Here is a 17702-nt window from a genome sequence, read left to right as displayed (position 1 = left end):
AGACTACATTTTTTTCCCCATCATATTCCCGATGTCTGGCATGGAATCAGCACTTAAATATTTGATGACTTACATGAATAAATTCTTCTTTGTGGCTCTAGCTCCTAGGATGGTGCTTGGCCTTTAATGGGTGCTCAGTAAGTATCTATTGAATTATGGGATTCCTTTGAACAAATCACTTCTTTTCAGTCTTCAGCTATTTTAGCTATAAAAGAAGGACATAGCCTAGCCCCTTCCAGCTGGAAGAGAAATCCCTGGAAGTTCTGGGTATGTTTATAATGTGGTGTAGTTCCAAAGTACTGTGGGGCAGAGCTTGAAGATACAGGCCTAAGAGGGGACTCACCACAGAGCCCCAGACAAGTGATTATGGAAGGCCGCTAGAAGCACAGCATACTAGGTGCAAAGGTGCAAAGGTGAAGAAAATCTCACAGGTGTAGTCAAAAATCTCACGGACTCTTTTCTAAGTATTTAATTTATTTATTTGATTTTTATTTTATGTATTTATTTTCTAACTACTGGGGATGTTCCAATTGGCGTTCCTTACACTGACCTGTGGCAAGGGCATGGCAGAGTCCCCAAATTGGAAGACTCATCTGCCCTTCTCTCTCATGCCTCTTGGAAGGTTGAAGCCATTTTAAGTTATCTGCTGAGAAGAGCATTTGTCAGAGAGCTGGCCCATTCTGAAACCCATGTGAAGGGTTTGAGGAAGACCCTTCTCCAACCTGCAACAAGACAGCCCTGCCTGAGCCCCATGAACTGAAGGCAGTCAGGAGAGGATGCAATACTATAGATGTCTGCATCCAGGACAGAGAACTAAGGACAGAAGGAAGAGAAAGAAAAATGGCCACACAATAATGGAAGAATTCTCTAGCAATAAAAGCTTTCCAGAATGGAATATGCTGCCCTCTATGTAGTGAATTCCCCAGCACTGAGGCATTCAGGCACAAACTCTTCTTCATGAGGATGCACTTGCAAGAAGCCAAGCAGCCAATTAGAGTAGTGGTCGTGAGGATCTTTTTTATTCTGCTTGGCCCTAGAGTGTAGGATCTAGGCTCTACTTCTAAATCAGGAAACCAGGAGGAAGACAGGGAGCCTAGAGGCACACAAGGCTCTTGGACATTGTAAGAGAAAGGAAAGCAGGAGTATGGAGCAGTGAATGCAGAGAGAAAAGGCCATGGAAGAAAACTTCAGACATAAGTTTGCTTACTCCTGGTCTTCTGTCCTGGCTGAATCTCATTATAGGTGGTTCTTGTTCTTCATAGCAGTTCTAATCTATAAAGCTGCCACACACATTAGATTAGGGAATACTAAACCTCTGCTCCCAAGGGAAATATGGGGTTAGGCTCTTGTGAGCCTCTGGTCACATTTTCATCAACCAATCAAGCACAACCTTGTTAATTTATGTGGGCTTCTGCTCACAGATATCTCATTTCATGTATATTGTTAATTCACTGCCACTGAACAATAGCATTGTGGCTTGTGCCTGAACTAAACTGATCAAACACACTTTCCTCCAGAAGGCCCATCACAGCCTCTGTGTGCTTAGGAAGACTGGGCAGCACTGGAGCACTGTGACTGGGAATCATTTTAGACAGAAGTATTACCAGGGAAAGAAGCACAAAAATGCTGAACAGACTGTGAAGAGGACACTTGTTTACAGCATGAGAGGGGAAACAAAAGGGCAGAGCATTCAGCCTCAGCTGAAACATGCCCATCAGGTGACTCAAGTTTTTGCCCCTTTGAGCATGTTTGCAAAAATGCTGCAAGTATTGATTTGGGGTTTGCAAAAAGATTCTAGCAAGTCATCAAACTTGCAACTACAAAACCCATAAAAAATGAAAATCAATTTACTTGTCTGCTCTTGAATGTCTGGCTTTTGTCAAGGTGTGCTGACTTCCATCCCTAATCCCAACCTCTGAAATGCGATGTAGAATTTGGCCACCACTCTTCCTGCCAGACAGTAAACCCACACTGGCTGTTCTCACAGACTCTCATGACAGACAAAGTCACCTAGGGCAGAAGTGGAGCCCTGTCCACCTCTGTTGGCTCTGACTACAATGCTACCCTCAAAGACGCTCTCATGGATTTAACTGACTCCTCTCCTAGTTCAAGGTTTCAGAAGTTAAACTTCTACAGTAGGGCTGCAGGAATTATCAGATCCCCTTTCTGTTTGGAATGAAACACTAAACACGGTTAGTAATTTCTTTCGCCTACATTCTAACTCCCTCTTTTTGTTTCTTATATAGTCTAAAACCTAAGACTCTTTTCTAAGTATTTTGGGGACAATTCAATTGGCATTCCTCACATTGCCATGTGGCAAGACCATGGCAGAGTCCCCAATAGGAAGACTCATCTGCTCTTCTCTTTCCTGCCTCCTTGAAGGTTGAAGGTATTTTGAATTAGCTGCCAAGAAGAGAATTCATCAGAGAGCTAGGGCATGCTTGAGACTTCTCATCTTATAAGAAAATTACTGCCAAAGAACACAACACAGTTGGGGTTGTGCCTGGCTTCATTTGTTCAATTCACCAGGTAAGAAGTTCCTTAGGAAGGCAGTTGTACAAACCTTTGAGCTCTGAGTGGCAAGTGCCAATTGAACTCGTGGTTTTAATGATGCATCTAAGGTAAAAGAAGCTGCCCATTCACAGTCCTTCAGGATGCTGATGTCAGGAGAATGCTACAGAAGGGAAGGGGGTGCCATATGTGGCTTCTGAGCTTTAAATGATGGGCCAAGATTGGCTCATCCCTGTCCCTAGCTGGATGCAGGCTAAGGAGAAAGAGAAAATACGTGCCTGCATCTCAATGTGCTCTAGGAAGATGGGAGATTTTAAAAAAATAACAGCTTTATTGAACTAAAATTTGCATACTATACAATTTACAAACTTAAAATGTATGATTCAGTAAACTTTATGAGTCTGACAGAGTTGTACAACCATGACCACAATCAAATGTAGATCATTTTTGTTATCACAAAACAAAACATTCTACCCACTAGCTATCATCTCCCAGTCCCTCACCCCTAAATCTAGGCAACCATTTAGCTCCTCTCTAAGGTTGGGGATCTTGTGCTTTAGGGGTGTTGGCTGCCCTTGTCTGAGCAGCGCCACGCTAGGCAGGCCTATCGTGGGCTCTGCACTCTCCTAGGAGTGACCAGAATTCTGGCTCTCCTGTCTTCATGGTCACCCAGAGCCACTGCAAAGTGGACTGAGCTTCAGGAAGCAGAAGAAAATACAGAGGCAGGAAGGATCATGGTTAGAGATGGAAAGAGACAAAGAGGAGGCAGTGGGAACTTCCTGAAGCAGGGAAGGGCCAGCTGCTCGCACCAACTCCTGCCAGGAATGGTTGGCATGGCCTGCTGCTGGCAGCCCTCTTTCAGGGCTGCATGGTCACAGCAGGAGTGACTGGAGCATTTCACTCACCCCTGCTTTGTCCTCCTCTCTGCCCTGTGCCAGGATACAAGATTGCTTCTAAGGAATATTACAAACAAGATAGAGAGATATATAGATAGACATATCCAGGAGAGACAACACAATTAAAATTTGTGCAATATAGTAGAATCCTCAAAGCACAGCTATAAACAATGTTTCATTGTGTTCTCAATAATTTTATGATGCACATGAAGCAGTTATTATTATGATCATCTTCCCTGTTTTACTGAGGAGGAAAGTAAGGAAACAAATGCAGAGAGGTGGGATGCAGCCCTGAGCCCTCTACTTCTAAATCCTGGGGTCCTTCCACTCTGCCACACTGCTTGTCCCTGCCTGCAGCTTCCACTTACCTCCCAGGTCCACCCTCCTTCTCTTCCTTTGGCCTGCCTTCAATCCTCACACCTCTGTGGTGGCTGACTCCACCTCTCCTAGAGTTGACTGATGCAGGCTGCTTCATGAGACTAAATTAGCAGGTCAGCCTCTCTCAGCTTCCCCAGGCATGAGCTGGCTGAAGAGTCACAGAAAGGAGTCACTGGCAGCTGGCAAACTTCCCCAGGCTGATCTCAGGCAGAAGCGTGATCGGGCACATTACAAGAAATGTATTTAAAGTGCAGCACTTTAAAAATCCTGCTCCTCAGCCCAAAAGCAGCGCCCTGTTCAAAAATGTAAGTAGCTCTAATTTGTTTTGTGGCTCATGTGTGAATAAGCTGCTTCAGTCAATGAATCTGACATCAAAGCTGATAAGCAGGAAGTCCCTGTGTTTTGGGACAAAAAAAAAATTAGATACACAGAGACCAGAGAGGCCAGAGGACAGGAAAAGCCTCCTAGGTCACAGCCTTTCAAAGCCCGTCATCTGCCCCTAGACCATTGTCCCCAAGTCCCAGAAAAGGCAAATTCCTCCCAGAAGAAGATATCAGAATATCTTTTAATGAACCAGAGGGGCACTCCTCTTAGACAGTAGAAGAAAATGAAGAAACAGACCATTAGTTTGAGGGGACTTGCATTTCAAATTTTAAAATACCAAACCAGTGGGAAGGTTTGGCATATGAGATGTCTCTTGAATAAGCTGGGAGCAGTGGCTTGAGGAGATTCTTATGACAAAACCCTCATATCCTGGGCTCAGGGATCCCTGTTCGCTCTGAGCTTCTTAAAGATCTGGAAGGCATATCCTCTGTACACTTCCAGGGCCCCAGAGAGGTGGGCTCTGTGCAGCCCAGTCCCTCATTCACTGTACCACTTGTCCTGGACTGATGCCAGTGAGAACACCACAGCAGATGCAGACCCAGGGGATGCATCAGCAGGACAGCTTGCTTGTGCCTCCTGGGGTGTTGGGAAAGACTTCCCATGATGAGAGCTGGAGACAGGAGTAGGAGCAGCCAGGTGAGCAATGGGATGGGCACCGAGACTTGTGGGTGATGTACAGGTCTGGCTGTGAGACAGCCCAGTGTTCCCAAGGCATCTGTCTTCTAGTAGCACTGGAGCAGAGTGGAGGGGGCAGGAGAGGAGGCTCAAAGATAAGCAGGATGCAAGATGGTTCCCCTAAGAACAACTTGGGTCACCGAGGGACTTTAAACCCAGGAGTGAGGCTCTCACATACACAGTCTCTAGAAGGAAAGTTGGCCCTGATGATCTCCAGCTCTAAGAATATGTGACATTCTAAGAGATGGTGTCAATCATTTAAAACTCCTTGCCAATTCCCCTTCTCCTGGCTCCTTAATTAAAAAGAAGAGGGGCTGGGGATTTAGCTCAGTGGTTTCACCGTCTGCCTTGCAAGTGCAAGGTCCCGCGTTCAATCCCCGGTACCAAAAAGAAGAAGAAATAAGCGACTTAGCAGTCACCTTCAGAGCAGCCCCCAAAACACCCTTCCTCGCTGGGATCTGCAACCTGTTTCCTCATCAAAGGCAACTCTGCTTAGCTCCTGGGTTGGCTTTGGGGGACTGCAGGCCAAGCAGCCTCCCCAGCTGGCCCACTGTCACAGGTCTGGCCCCAGCTGGGGAGCTGGCACTCGAGGTTGCTGATTTCCAGCAGTCAGAGCCTGGCTCCAGTGCTCTGAGCCAGGTCCCAGCAAAAGCAGCTTCAAAGGATCTGCATATTTATGGTAAACTCCTTCCTCAAATTGAAAATGTATTACATAGCAGCAATCATGGGATTCTCAGAACTGCCTCCCCCACTGGGAACCCATCTGAGCCTGGATGGCCCCTCTTAGCATAGAAGGTACTGGAGCTGCCACAGAGGCAGCTGATAATAAAAGAGGCTAGGGGCAAGGGTACAGATGCCAAGCAGGACCAGGATGCTCTCCTCACTGTTCCTTCAATGCCAAATGAAGTCCGTGTCAGCACAGAATGTCATCTGACAGGCAGAGTGCTATGGTTTTCTGTTGTTCTATGTTTGATTGCTTTTGAAGTGAGGGAAGGGGTCAAGAGGTGGGGGACTGGAGCAGTTCCCCCCAGGAGACCTGCTCAGATTGCCTTCAGAGTAACAGATGCCAGTTCCTGGTGTCCCCACCACAGCGGCCTGTAATAAGAAATGCAGCTGCCTCTGCATCCCTCAGGGGTGCTGCAAAGCAGACTCTGCCACTGCCAACACCAGAGGATCACAAACTCCCTGGGAAAGGGGGCAGACCTGCTTCTGCATGGGTTGCTGTCAGGCAAGATGGCAGCAGGGGAGATTTAAGAGAGGCTGCCTGACCTTGTGTCGATAGGCGGGGACCTGCAGATCCTTCAGAAAGTAGGAGCTGGGTTCCCTGACCTTTCTACAGTGTACTCTGGATTCCCAAATTCCTGGCTTGCAAGAATGACCCAGATAAGCCATCTCATCCTGCCTCCTGCCTCTGCACTCAAATCATCCCAGAGACCAGCCATTGGAAGCTGACTTTATATCTGCTTTGGAAAACAAAATAAGGCTCTCAACTCACAAAGCTTTTCACTCACCCTCTCCCAGCCAGCTCTCTCCATCTTCATAGGAGCAGAGTCAAAGGAACCAGAGGTCTAAAGAAAGGGTGGTCAGGCCTACTTTTTGTAGAAGTCCATGAGAAAGGGACTCTATATTTTGGTGGGGAGTAATTAATTGATGCCCCATGGCCCAGAGTTCAGAAAGAATGAAAAATCTGAAAATAAACTCCAGTGAGCAAGCTATTATAGTGAATAAAAATGGAGTTCTCAGTTGAGGCACCTGACAGTCCCATAGAATCTCACCTCTGGGCTGTGCCACCCCCTCTGGACCCTTGTGCTTCAATACAGAGCTAGACAAACTGAAAGAGCATCCATGGTGAGAGATTGGCAAGCCATGTTGTGTTGGGAATAGGTATGGGCCACTTCTCAGGGAGGGAATAAGATAAGCATAATTAGAATACTATATGATAATTGTTGGCTGAAATTTTTGCCTTCCTTCAAAGCTCTTAAATGGACTGTGATTCATGTCTCCTGCATTCACAGCCTTTGACAAAGCAGAGATATTAAAATCTTTGAGGCTAAATTCAGGAAGGAAAGAATGAATAAGTGAACTAAAATCAAGCTGTTTTTACATAAGAAAGAGAAAACAGGCTGTTCTGGGCTGCTTCACAGGGCAGAATTAAGAGGCAGAGTTTGACCTAGTATCTGGAAGAAATTAGAACGTGTTCTTGAAGAGGTGATAAATTCCTCAGCCCAGGACATGCTCATGGAGAGACTGAGGACTGTCTCTTTTTGGAAAACAATGCAGAACATTCTTTCATTCGGTTGGAAGATTAAATGAAAAGTCTTAAAGGTCTTCTCCAATATAGTCTGGGGAAATTTTGCATAATGGAAAGGCCTTGGACTTTGAAGAAGCTAGAAGCAGGCTTGGTTATTGAGTTTGCCACTCATTGGCTATATGATAGTGGATACCTTTCTTATCTCCATGCCTTAGCTTTTTCACCCACAAGATGAGAGAGTAGCTTTCATGCAGGGTTGATAAAAGGATGTGAAATTTTAAATATGTATGTACACCACCCAGCATGTGGCACCACCATTGTTGTCACATAGGCAACAATGAATGTTCGGTACTATTATGTCCGTAGAGCCAGCCTTCCATGTAACCATAGGCAATCTGGAGAGGATGCCAGGCAAATCTGTTCTCAGTAATCCTTGGATCCAGTGGAGGGTTTATCATGAGCTACCCATCTTGCGATATAAAGTAAACCAAGAGAAAGGATAGACTGGCATCATTAGCTGGGGATGTCAAATCCCGAAGGCTTAATTAGAGCCTGTTAAGCCATTTCCGATCTTCAGATGAAAGGTGTGCTCATCTTATTACAGCACTAACAAAGTCGCTCGGGGGCTGCTCAGAATCTCTGATCTTTAGACCAAGTTAAATAAAAGAAATTAAATGACTTCTAATGCTGTGCTTCTCTTTTTTCCTAGCCTTTCAAAGAGGACTTCTAGATTGGGAAGGGAGTCTACAACATCCTAGCATTATCCAGGAGATCTTTGGAGGATAAGAAGGGAGAATATGGGATGAGAATGGTGATCTCATACAGGTTGAAATAGAGGGATGGACTGAGGCAATATTACCAACTTCTTTGCTCATAAATAAATAATTGGAGATAGTCCAGTTTCTGAATGTCATGTACAAGACATCATGGGGAACTTTTCCCCAAACATGCTCCAGTATAAGCTCTATTGAATCCCAAGATGGAAAACACTCTCCAAGCAGAAACAGTAATTTTTTAAATGGTAAAAAATAACCCTGAATCCTAAAAGACTATTTTTAACATGGTAATAATCCTTTAATTAGACACCAGTAGGGAATACGGTATTTGGTTCAGACATTTTACCAATTACAACCCACTGGTTCCCTGCATGGTGCTTTCTAAATAATCAAAACTAGCTCTTAATAGTCACTAGTTCAGAGAGAAAGAGAAAGAATAAAACCAAACCCAAATGAGAAGATGCCATTACTAAAGAAAGCCCAGCCTAGCAGGTCATTAGATCCAGGAGTTACCCTGGTTTGCAGGTGGTGTCAGCAAAGAACAGCCCTGGAGAAGGTTTTGATTTGGGGGTTTAGTGGTTTCAGGGGAGTAAGGAAAAGTCAAGAGTGGGAGAGCTAAGAGCATGGGATTTGGAATTGGACAAACCTGAGCACGAATTCCAGTCTGGCCAAGTCTTTGCTGGCAGTGGGACTTGGGCCAAGCTCCCTAAGCTTGAGTTTTCTTATTGGTGAAATGAGACTTGACCTGCCTTGGAGTGTTGTCCTCAAGAGTGGCAGTGTTCTGCACAAAGTGCCTGTGTGGTGTCTGGTACCCAAAAGGTACCCAAAAGATGTTTCCCCAGCTCCTTGTCACCTTCCCCTCCCCTGTCAGCATCACCTTGGATGGAATTGGGAGAGATACTGACATTCCTATGACCATGGATGAGAAGCTCAATTAACTATCACTCCCTAAACCATTTCTCCACCATGCAATAAGCAGGGGAAGGACACCTGTCAAGAGGCAAAGATTGGGCGGTGATTGGAATGGGACCTAGGGACCAGCTCTGCGAAGCTACATCTGTGCTCAGGACATAACACACAGTTTCCACTTGGTACTCACAGCACCTGAATCAGACAGGAAAGCAAAGGGACAGTCACCAGATTTGCTGAAGAAAAATGGTCATAAAGAGAATTCTTGCCATCCATTTTATATGTCCAGTCAGGAGTGTGTGTTCCTTAGGGTAGCTAAAGGTCAGAAATATCATCTTCTTTAATGGTCACTTGTGTGGCAGATTCCACTCAGTGTTTGCTCAAAAATAGGTGTGGGGTTCAGGGAGGTCATAAGAAATTCTTTCTACTCATGGAGGCTCCAGGTTACTAACAACACTCTTCCACTAGGGTAGGATTTATCAAAACGTAATCTGTAAACTACCCATATTCTAATCATCCATATAGGCTCCAGTTAAACATGGTAGATTCCTGGAATGCACTTAATTTTACTAACCAAAATGGATAACTGTTGGAAATGTACTTTTTAAAGCAAGCACCACAGGTCACTCTTGTGCACACTGAATTTGAGATACCTGTCCTATACTGCTAATGGGTGCTGATGAGGACAGGGTGGCAGTCACTGTGGGAAGTACTCAGGGCAGACATGCTGGATGGGCTGGATGGAGGCTTTGGGTAGGTGCTGGGGTTTGATGTTGTTTATTCTTAATGACTCAGGCAATCCTATAGCCTTGGAATCTAATGCAGAAGCAGAATTAAGGTGAAGAGGAACTTTGAGCCAAAGCAGCTATCTTTCAAGTGGAAGGTGGGAACAGGGCCACAGCAGATATTCCTAGATGGAAGGGGTGCCAGAAGTGGACTCTTTCCCAGGATCTTTAGTAGAGCAAGACTGAGGTATAAGGGAGTTTTTTCAAAGCCTGCGATCTGGCTTCTGTAGATAGGGTTGGCATGAACATTAGGTTCTCTTAGCTCAGGGATGACAAATCTTTCAGGGCTTTCAGTGATAACAAACAGCCTGCCGAGGCATGTGTGCGATAGGTTCACCACCACTGTGATCTAGCTGCTTCTCCACCATTATTCTCTCTCTGCCATCTTTCTTTTCTACCCGGCTGTATTTTTCCCCAGTCCACTAATCACTACTGACATCATGTTATGTATGTATGTTTGTCGCCTGTCACCCCACAAATGCAGACTTTTTCATTTTGAAAACTTGTACCTAGAAGGGAGGCCAGCACAAAGTACATGCTTAACAAGTATCTCTTGAAACAGTGAATGAATGTTTTTCACATCCCCCCAGCATATTGGGGCTTATTGGAAAAGTCTGCCTGGCAAGTTCCCTATGGACTGGCAGCTTATTTATTCAGGGAATGATGAGCCTAAAGGCATAATTTGAGTTTCATAACCCCAAATTGCAGCTGTTTTTCTACTTCACTTACTCCTAACAGACAGTGAGCTCCCTCTCAGTGCAAGGATGGTGTCTTTTTCAGCATTGCTTCTCCCAGACCAGCACAGTGCCTGATGCATGCCACATGCTCAGTAAGTGATTTGTTAGACCATTTAAATGACCAATTTGTGGCACTCCATCCTCATAGCTCCTGGCTGCCTATCTGACCCAGCTCCCATTTGAGAAGGTATGAAAAAGGGAAGTTATTGTTGCTGCTTAAAGATCACATAGCTGTGGTGCAGAGCTAGGTGGAGCTGGTAACAGAGTCACCGTTAGGGATTGGGGGTCATCTCCCTCTGTCTGAGACTCTTTCCTTTCACTTTATTTTCTTCCGGGGTGTGTGATGTGGTCTTGTGGCCAACACAATCACACAACACTACTGGACTCGTGAGAAGGGGTGAGAGGAGCCCACTAGATATGGGGACAGTGGCAGGAGACAGATGGTGATGGGCCTCTATAGTTCAGGGTTTCATCAGAACTATCCTAAGTGCCTGACGACCCAACCTGTTCCAGGGACCTATCCTAGGCCTACCCAATCAGACTTATGGGATAGAGTCTAAAAATCTGCATTTTAAACAAATTATTGAGGTAATCCTGATGGATAATTCGCCATAATGGGTAAGAACTTGGGCTTTAGAGGGGAGATATATGTAAATCCAAAACTAGCTCTGCCTTTTGTGGTCCAAGTTGCTTAGTCTCCCTGAGCCTCAGTTTCCTCATTTATAATGAGGAAATTAATAAAATGTACCTATTTTGTAGAGTTAAATGAGAAAATACATGTTAGACTTAACATGATATAAGACCCATGGTAAGTGCTTTATAAATGAGTTGCCATGGTGATGATGATGATGATGATGGTGGGGTAGTGGTGGTGGTGGGTGGTGAAGATGAAGATGATGATTCTTCATTGTCTGCTGGGAGGGATTTGGGAAATTCCTGCGTGCTACATTTCTTTGTTCAGCCACTATGATCTATAGGAAGGTCTTTAATATGCCTGCCTCTGGCTGTAATTAGTGTCAAGACTCCCATTTTCAGCCTTTTCTAAGGTTAGAGAAGGGCTCTGAATAAAGGAAGTTGATTACTATGATGATGGGGAAGACATGAGACCTTCAGAGAGACATTTGGAGTGGTTGTCAGAATCCCTCCTTCTTCTGATGAAGAGAACCCAAGAAAAGGAGAATAAGAAGTTTAGTGGATGAGACTGACATAAGGAGTAGGGAGCTGTAAGAAGCTATGAAGGACAAATTATCCACAAGATGATGGGAGCAGATAGGTAACAGACAGGAGAGGAGGGTGTGATTGGCACAGGGAGTGGGGGTATGGGTTGGCCAGAGAAGAGCTGACAACTGTGCCTTATCAGGGTTAGGGTGAGATTCAACGAGCAGAATGATCCACAGAATGGATAAGGACTGGGAACGCCTTTCTTAAATGACACTCTTGTCTCCCCCCTCACCCACAGAGCATGTCCGCTCCCTTTTAGTGTTTTGCTGGGATTGAAAGCCCCCATGCTGGCTCAGCTTGGGGCAAGAAGGGCGACCAAGGCAGGCCAGGAGCCTTGCCTAGGATGCAGCCTGCTGACATTGAGGACAACTGACAACAGGAGATTGTCCTGAGCACCAAGGAGTGGAAGAAATGGGGTAGGGACAGAGAAAGGAACACAGAAGAGTTCTTAGTCATAGTACCACAGCTAGGCTTACCTGCCGGAAACCATTCCTTGTGAACTGTAAGATTTTCAAGGCATAGTTGGATCTCTGGCCTTTGCTGTTGAATTCAATGTGGCCAGTGAGACCTTCCAATTCTACCTGTCCAAGAGAGAGTGAGTTACAGCACCAAATAGGCCCCATGTTCACTTGGCCCCAAGCAAGCATGCTACACACATGGTATGTAGGGATGCCCAAGAGAGGGGAAGCCATCAAGACCCCCTTTCCTCCCCACCCCCCTACCACAACATACCCCAGGCTGCCCCATACCTCATAACCCCTACCACCTGCATAGGCCAGTACAAATAATGATGCTAACTTGAGCTCAGATTCCCCTCTGCCCTTTGTTTAGGCCTTTGACTGTCAAAAGCATTTATTTTCTTTGGAGAGCTGCTTAACCCCGCTCCCAGGTCTGCAGGAGGTCAGGATGTCCCTATATCTGACTGTAAATGCAAAATCCAAGACCCTATGCACCAGGGCTCTCTGACACGAGATGCCTACTTCATGGCTGGGGAGGAGTTATGGGGAAACCCAGCACCAAGCCAGAAGTCTGTAGCCTGTAACTCCTGAAGGGATCACAGGCACAACAGCATGGACTTTCCCCCGGAATGTAGAATCTGCTAGGGTCATAGCTCAGCAGAGGCTGGTTGTAAGCCTGGAATTCACAACCCCTTGGTAATCTAAGGTTCAAGTTTATGTCTTTGGAAAAAATTTGCCATGGATTCTCATTGGGTGGCAAGGATTGGGGAACTATGATCCACTCAACTGGGATCACCACAGCTGACTTTTTATCTGGGGCTGTGAGGAACTGGGGAAGCCTGGAGGGGAGGGGCTCTTGTGTCTTACACTAAGTGTCCCACCCATCAGGCTGGGCTGGCCACGGGCCTTCGGCCGCTCCTCACCATGCGTAGGTAGTTCATGAGGCTGGTGCCATGCTGCCAGATCTGGGCTGAGCCACAAGACAGGGGCTTCACACCAATCTCCTGGCTCCGATTCAGCTCCTGCACTGCCATCACCACAGCATAGACAGCATCAAAAAGCAGGGCCGAGGACAGCTAGGGGAGGCAGGTAACAGGGCAGAGAGAGGAAGTAAAAAAGTGTAGAGAAAGAGAGGGCAGAGGATGGAGAGAAAAGGAGGGCCCCCAGAGGAAGAAAAGAGAAAGCAAATAAAAAGGAAAATAATGCTGACTTTCAATTGCTCCTGTCTACTCTGTCTCTGAACTTACCCCTTCTGTTAACAATCTAGGTACTTCTCTAAGGCAGACAATGGCTGCAGAAGCTTCTTTGGGACTAAAGCATCAAACAACCCCCTGGGTGCCACATGATTTCAAGAGTATCTTTTTCTCTCTTTTTCCCAGGGAAAGAGCAACTTCCACTGTTCTCAGGAATCTCTGAGAAGAGGGTGGGTCTGCCAGAGCATTGTCCCACGTGAGGACTTCTCATAACTTTCTGCCTACCTGGTTGGGCTCTAGGACACTGGAGGTGGGAAGAAGGGAGGTTATCTTTGGTTTTCTCAAGTGCCCCAGCCAGAGTGTACATAGCAGAGTGAGACAGTATGACGTAGAGGAAAAGCCTGAAAGCAGACTCTAACCCAGAGTCCAGACCCCAGTTCTTCCCTGTGTGCTGAGTGACACGGGGCACCTTGCTGAGCCTCCCTAGGTGAGCTGCTGACCCCAGGAGAGGGCAGGAACCTGACCACTCCCCTCAATTTGCCCATTCTACCAAGCACAGCTGGAAGCCACTTCCTCCTTGAACACCCATATTACTTCTTCCTAGATGTACCTACATGTATAATCAAAGTCTAATTTGCACTCTTCAACTTAATGAGAAGGCATGAAGTATGTGGTAACTTCAAAGCCCAGAGATAAGTAAGACCCTACTCCTGCATGGAATGGGGGAGGAAGAGCAGAAGATACAATAAAGTTTCTCTGCTCCAGTCCAACTTCACTTGCATACAAAACCACCTGGCCGGTGTATCCCTTCTCCCTTCTCTTATTCTAACCCTCCCTTTCGTGCTTCTTCTTTCCGTCTTCCTATTTCTTTTCCTTCTTTCTACTTTTCTTCAGCCCCTGCCATTCAGCAGGTACAACATTCATTCTCTACAGACATATCCCAGGAGGTCCCAGAGTTCCCTCTACCTCTACTGAGTCTCCTGCTTTCCCAGCTTGATCTGCCTCCTCTTTGTCTCTTGGTCCTGAATCCACCTGTGACCTGAAGACTGAGCAGGGAAGGGTACCCAAATTCTGAGATGGGGTCAGGGGCAACCTCTGTGGTCTTGTGAGCTGGACTGAGCAGCCATTCTCCTCTGAGTTCATTTCATCCATCACCTTCTACTCTCTCCTCCACCCACTTCCCTTCCCTTTGGCTGCTTAGCTCCTGCTTCATTTGATTTGAGGCTCACCTGTGCAGCACCTGATGCTTACACTCCACAAGCTTACACTGTCCTTGTCCTTTGCATGTAATTCATTTTCCCCTGAGCACATGTGGCTACATTATTAATGGCCTCTCACATTTCCTTGCCCAAAGGACATATGGAAATGATGAATGGTAGACTCTCCCTCCCCAGCTTAGACAAACACCTACCCGAGGGGGAGCTAGTTATCCCCATTGCTGATGGCTCCTAGATCCTTCAGTTTGGCCATTTAAATGATATTGTAAACCAATTTCTATCCCCTCTTCCTCCTTGCCTCACAATTAGTCTCTCTATTCCAAGAGCTCACAAGTCAGAGTTTGTATTGCAAGTGATCATAGAAATCAACTAGTCTGACTCATGTTATAAATTAAGAAACTGAGGCTCAAGCAGTTTGACTCTTGCCCAAGATCACATGCAAGAAAGTTCAGGGGCAGAACTGGCCCTCAGCATCATTTTGTCCAGTCGAGTTTCCTCTCATTTCTGCAGACTGTCTTTCTACCTGACTGACTGACAGGGCTCCTCTTTATTTGTATTTATATATATATATATATATATATATATATTTATTTATTTATTTATTTATTGGTACATTTTAGGTATAAAATACATTTACATTTATCATTGGGTGTTTGTACCAGAACATGATGTATCTTAGTTCTTATTTTTTCTCCCATTACCTGTGAACGCTTCACCCCCACCACCCTTCCCTATTTACACAGAGTTTGATTCCATTTTTTTTCTTTCTCATAATTTTTCCTTTCCCTTCTTCCTTTTCCCCTTCCCCTCTCACCATCCCCAAACCCTTGGACCTTTTCTGATTTCAAATTATCAATTATTCATTTTAATCCTTTTCATCCTTATTTACACTTTCAATTTCTCACACTAGAGAAACTATTCTGTATTTACACATGTGTGTCTTATTTATTTTACTTAAGAGTATGGCCTCAATATGCATCCATTTAGCTATAAATGTCTAATTTCTCATTCTTTATGGCTGAGTAGTACTCCGTTTTATAAAAAAACCACATCTTCTTTATCCAGTTTCCAGTCAATGGGCACTTGGGCTGTTTCTAAGCTTTAGCTATTACAAACTGTTTGCTATAAACATAGGTGCACATATATCGCTCTGGTATGATTCTTTTAATTCTTTGGGGAAGATACCCAGCAGGGGAATAGCTGGGTCAAATGGGACCTCTAGTCCTAGTTCTTTGAGGTATCTCCACACTGATTTCCACAGTGGTTGTACCAATCTACATTCCCACCAACAATGGAGATGGTTCCTTTCTCTCCACACCCTCGCCAGCATTTGTTATTGGTTGATTTCTTGATAGCAGCCATTCTTTGTGGGGTGAGGTGGAATCTCAGTGTTGTTTTCATCTGCATCTCTCAAATGACCAGTGATGTTGAACATATTTTCATATATTTATTTGCTGTTTTTACTTCTTTGTCTGAGAAATGTCTGTTCATTTCAGATGTCTATTTTTGAATTGGGTCTTTGAATTTGGGGAGGGGGGTCTGATTTTTTTTCAGTTCTTTATATATTCTCGATAGTAGACCTTGCTCTGAGGTACAGCTGCTAAATATTTCTTCCCACATTTTAGGTTGTCTCTTAGCTCTGTTGGTAGTTTCTCTTGCATTGCAGAAGCTTTTTAATAAGATGAGATCCCAGTTGTTGATTCTTTGTGCTAGCTCCCATGCTACTGAAGATTTGTTCATAAAGTCTTTTCCTATACCAAAGTCATCAAGAGTTCTACCTAACTTATCATCCAGCATTTAGTGTTTCTGACTTAATATTTAGATCTTTAATCCACTTTGATCTTAGTTTAGTGCGTGGTGATAGGTATGGGTCTAGTTTTAATCTTTGGCAGGTTGAAATCCAGTTTTTCCAACACCATTGATTAAATAGGCTATCTTTCCTCCAATGAGGGTGGTTGGCTCCTTTGTCAAAGATGAGGTGGCTGAGTATGTCTGGAGTTGTTTCTGCATCTTCTAATCTATTCCACTGATCTTCAGGTCTGTTTCTTTGCCAGTATCATGCTGTTTTTATCACAGTAGCTTTGTAGTATAGTTTCAAGTTGGGGATTGTGATACCCCCACCCATTGTCTCTGTTGCCTAGAATTGCTTTTGCTATTCTAGGTTTCTTCTGCTTCCAAATGAATTTTTGGATTGTTTTCTCTAGTTCTGTGAAGTATATTGTTGGAATTTCAATCAGCATTGCATTGAGTCTATGTAGTAGTTTTGGAAGTGTGGCCATTTTCACTATATTGGTTCTTCCTACCCAGGAACAAGGATATCTTTCCATTTTCTTATATCCTCCTCGATCTCCTTTTTCAGAGAGCTGTAGTTTTCAGTATAGAGGTCTTTTGCTTCCTTTGTTAGGCTGATTCCTAGATATTTCATTTTTTTAGATGCTATTGTAAAAGGAATTATTTCCTGAATTTCTCTCTCAATGGGTCTGCTATTTGTGTATAAGAAGGCTATTGCTTTTTGAGTGTTGACCTTGTATCCAGCTACTCTACTGAATCTGTCAATTAGGTCTAGAAGACTTTTGACTGAGTTTTTTGGATCTTCTATGTAAGGTATCATATCATCAGCAAATAATGACAGTTTCACTTCTTCCTTTCCTATCTTTATTCCTTTTATTTCTTTGTCTTTTCTAATTGCTATGGCTAATGTTTCCAGAACAATATTGAACAGGAGTGGTGATAGTGGGCATCCTTGTCTTGTTCCTGATTTTAGCATCAAAGTTTTCAGTTTTTGACTATTTCGAATGATGTTGGCTGTTGGTTTTTCATAGATAGCCTTAATCAGGTTGAGATAAAGACCTTCTATTCCAATTTTCTGTAGCATTTTTATCATGAATGGGTGTTGGATTTTGTCAAATGCTTTTTCTGCATCTATTAAGATGATCATGTGGTTTTTGTCCTTGACTCTGTTAATATAGTGTATTACATTTATTGATTTATGGATGTTGAACCATCCTTGCATCCCCTGACAGGGCTCCTCTTGAGAGGCCCAGGTGATCAAATTCATTCTTGTGCCTGGTATCCCAGGACAACTTGGGGCAATCTCTTAACATGGTCACCTTCTTAACAGCAAATGGCCACATGGGACACTTGAGCCAGGGCTGGAGGTCGGGAGGGCTGGTGGGTAGGCTCCTCTAGTCCCTTGGGTTTGAGTCATCATCAAGTTTGCCTCCTGGCCTCCCAGGTTGTCTGTCCTCACGTGAGCTCAGTTAAGAACCATTAGCCACCACTGCTTACATAGCACCCACTCACCCCTTTTT

At 44.7% G+C, this 17702-nt stretch overlaps 1 protein-coding gene across 3 annotated transcripts in view; it reads right to left on the bottom strand.

Moving 5' to 3' along the window:
• Grik4 (glutamate ionotropic receptor kainate type subunit 4) overlaps positions 1-17702 on the bottom strand; it is a 436311-nt gene that overhangs the window by 92482 nt on the left and 326127 nt on the right. For all 3 annotated transcript variants that reach the window (XR_015451727.1, XM_087212564.1, XM_021249070.2), the window contains 2 exons: positions 12905-13057; positions 12000-12104 (listed from right to left, as the gene is read on the bottom strand). Coding sequence is in view for 2 of the 3 variants with exons in the window: in XM_087212564.1 (XP_087068690.1) it covers positions 12000-12104; positions 12905-13057 (258 nt within the window). In the remaining variant the exon portion in view is untranslated. The remainder of the gene's footprint in view (positions 1-11999; positions 12105-12904; positions 13058-17702) is intronic.

Source organism: Heterocephalus glaber, unplaced genomic scaffold, assembly GCF_053883595.1.
Source record: "Heterocephalus glaber isolate CG9 unplaced genomic scaffold, H.glaber_assembly_v1.0 deba00001431, whole genome shotgun sequence".
NCBI lineage: Eukaryota > Metazoa > Chordata > Mammalia > Rodentia > Bathyergidae > Heterocephalus > Heterocephalus glaber.
Note: the sequence above shows the minus strand (reverse complement) of the source record. Positions and strands in the feature narration are given on the sequence as shown.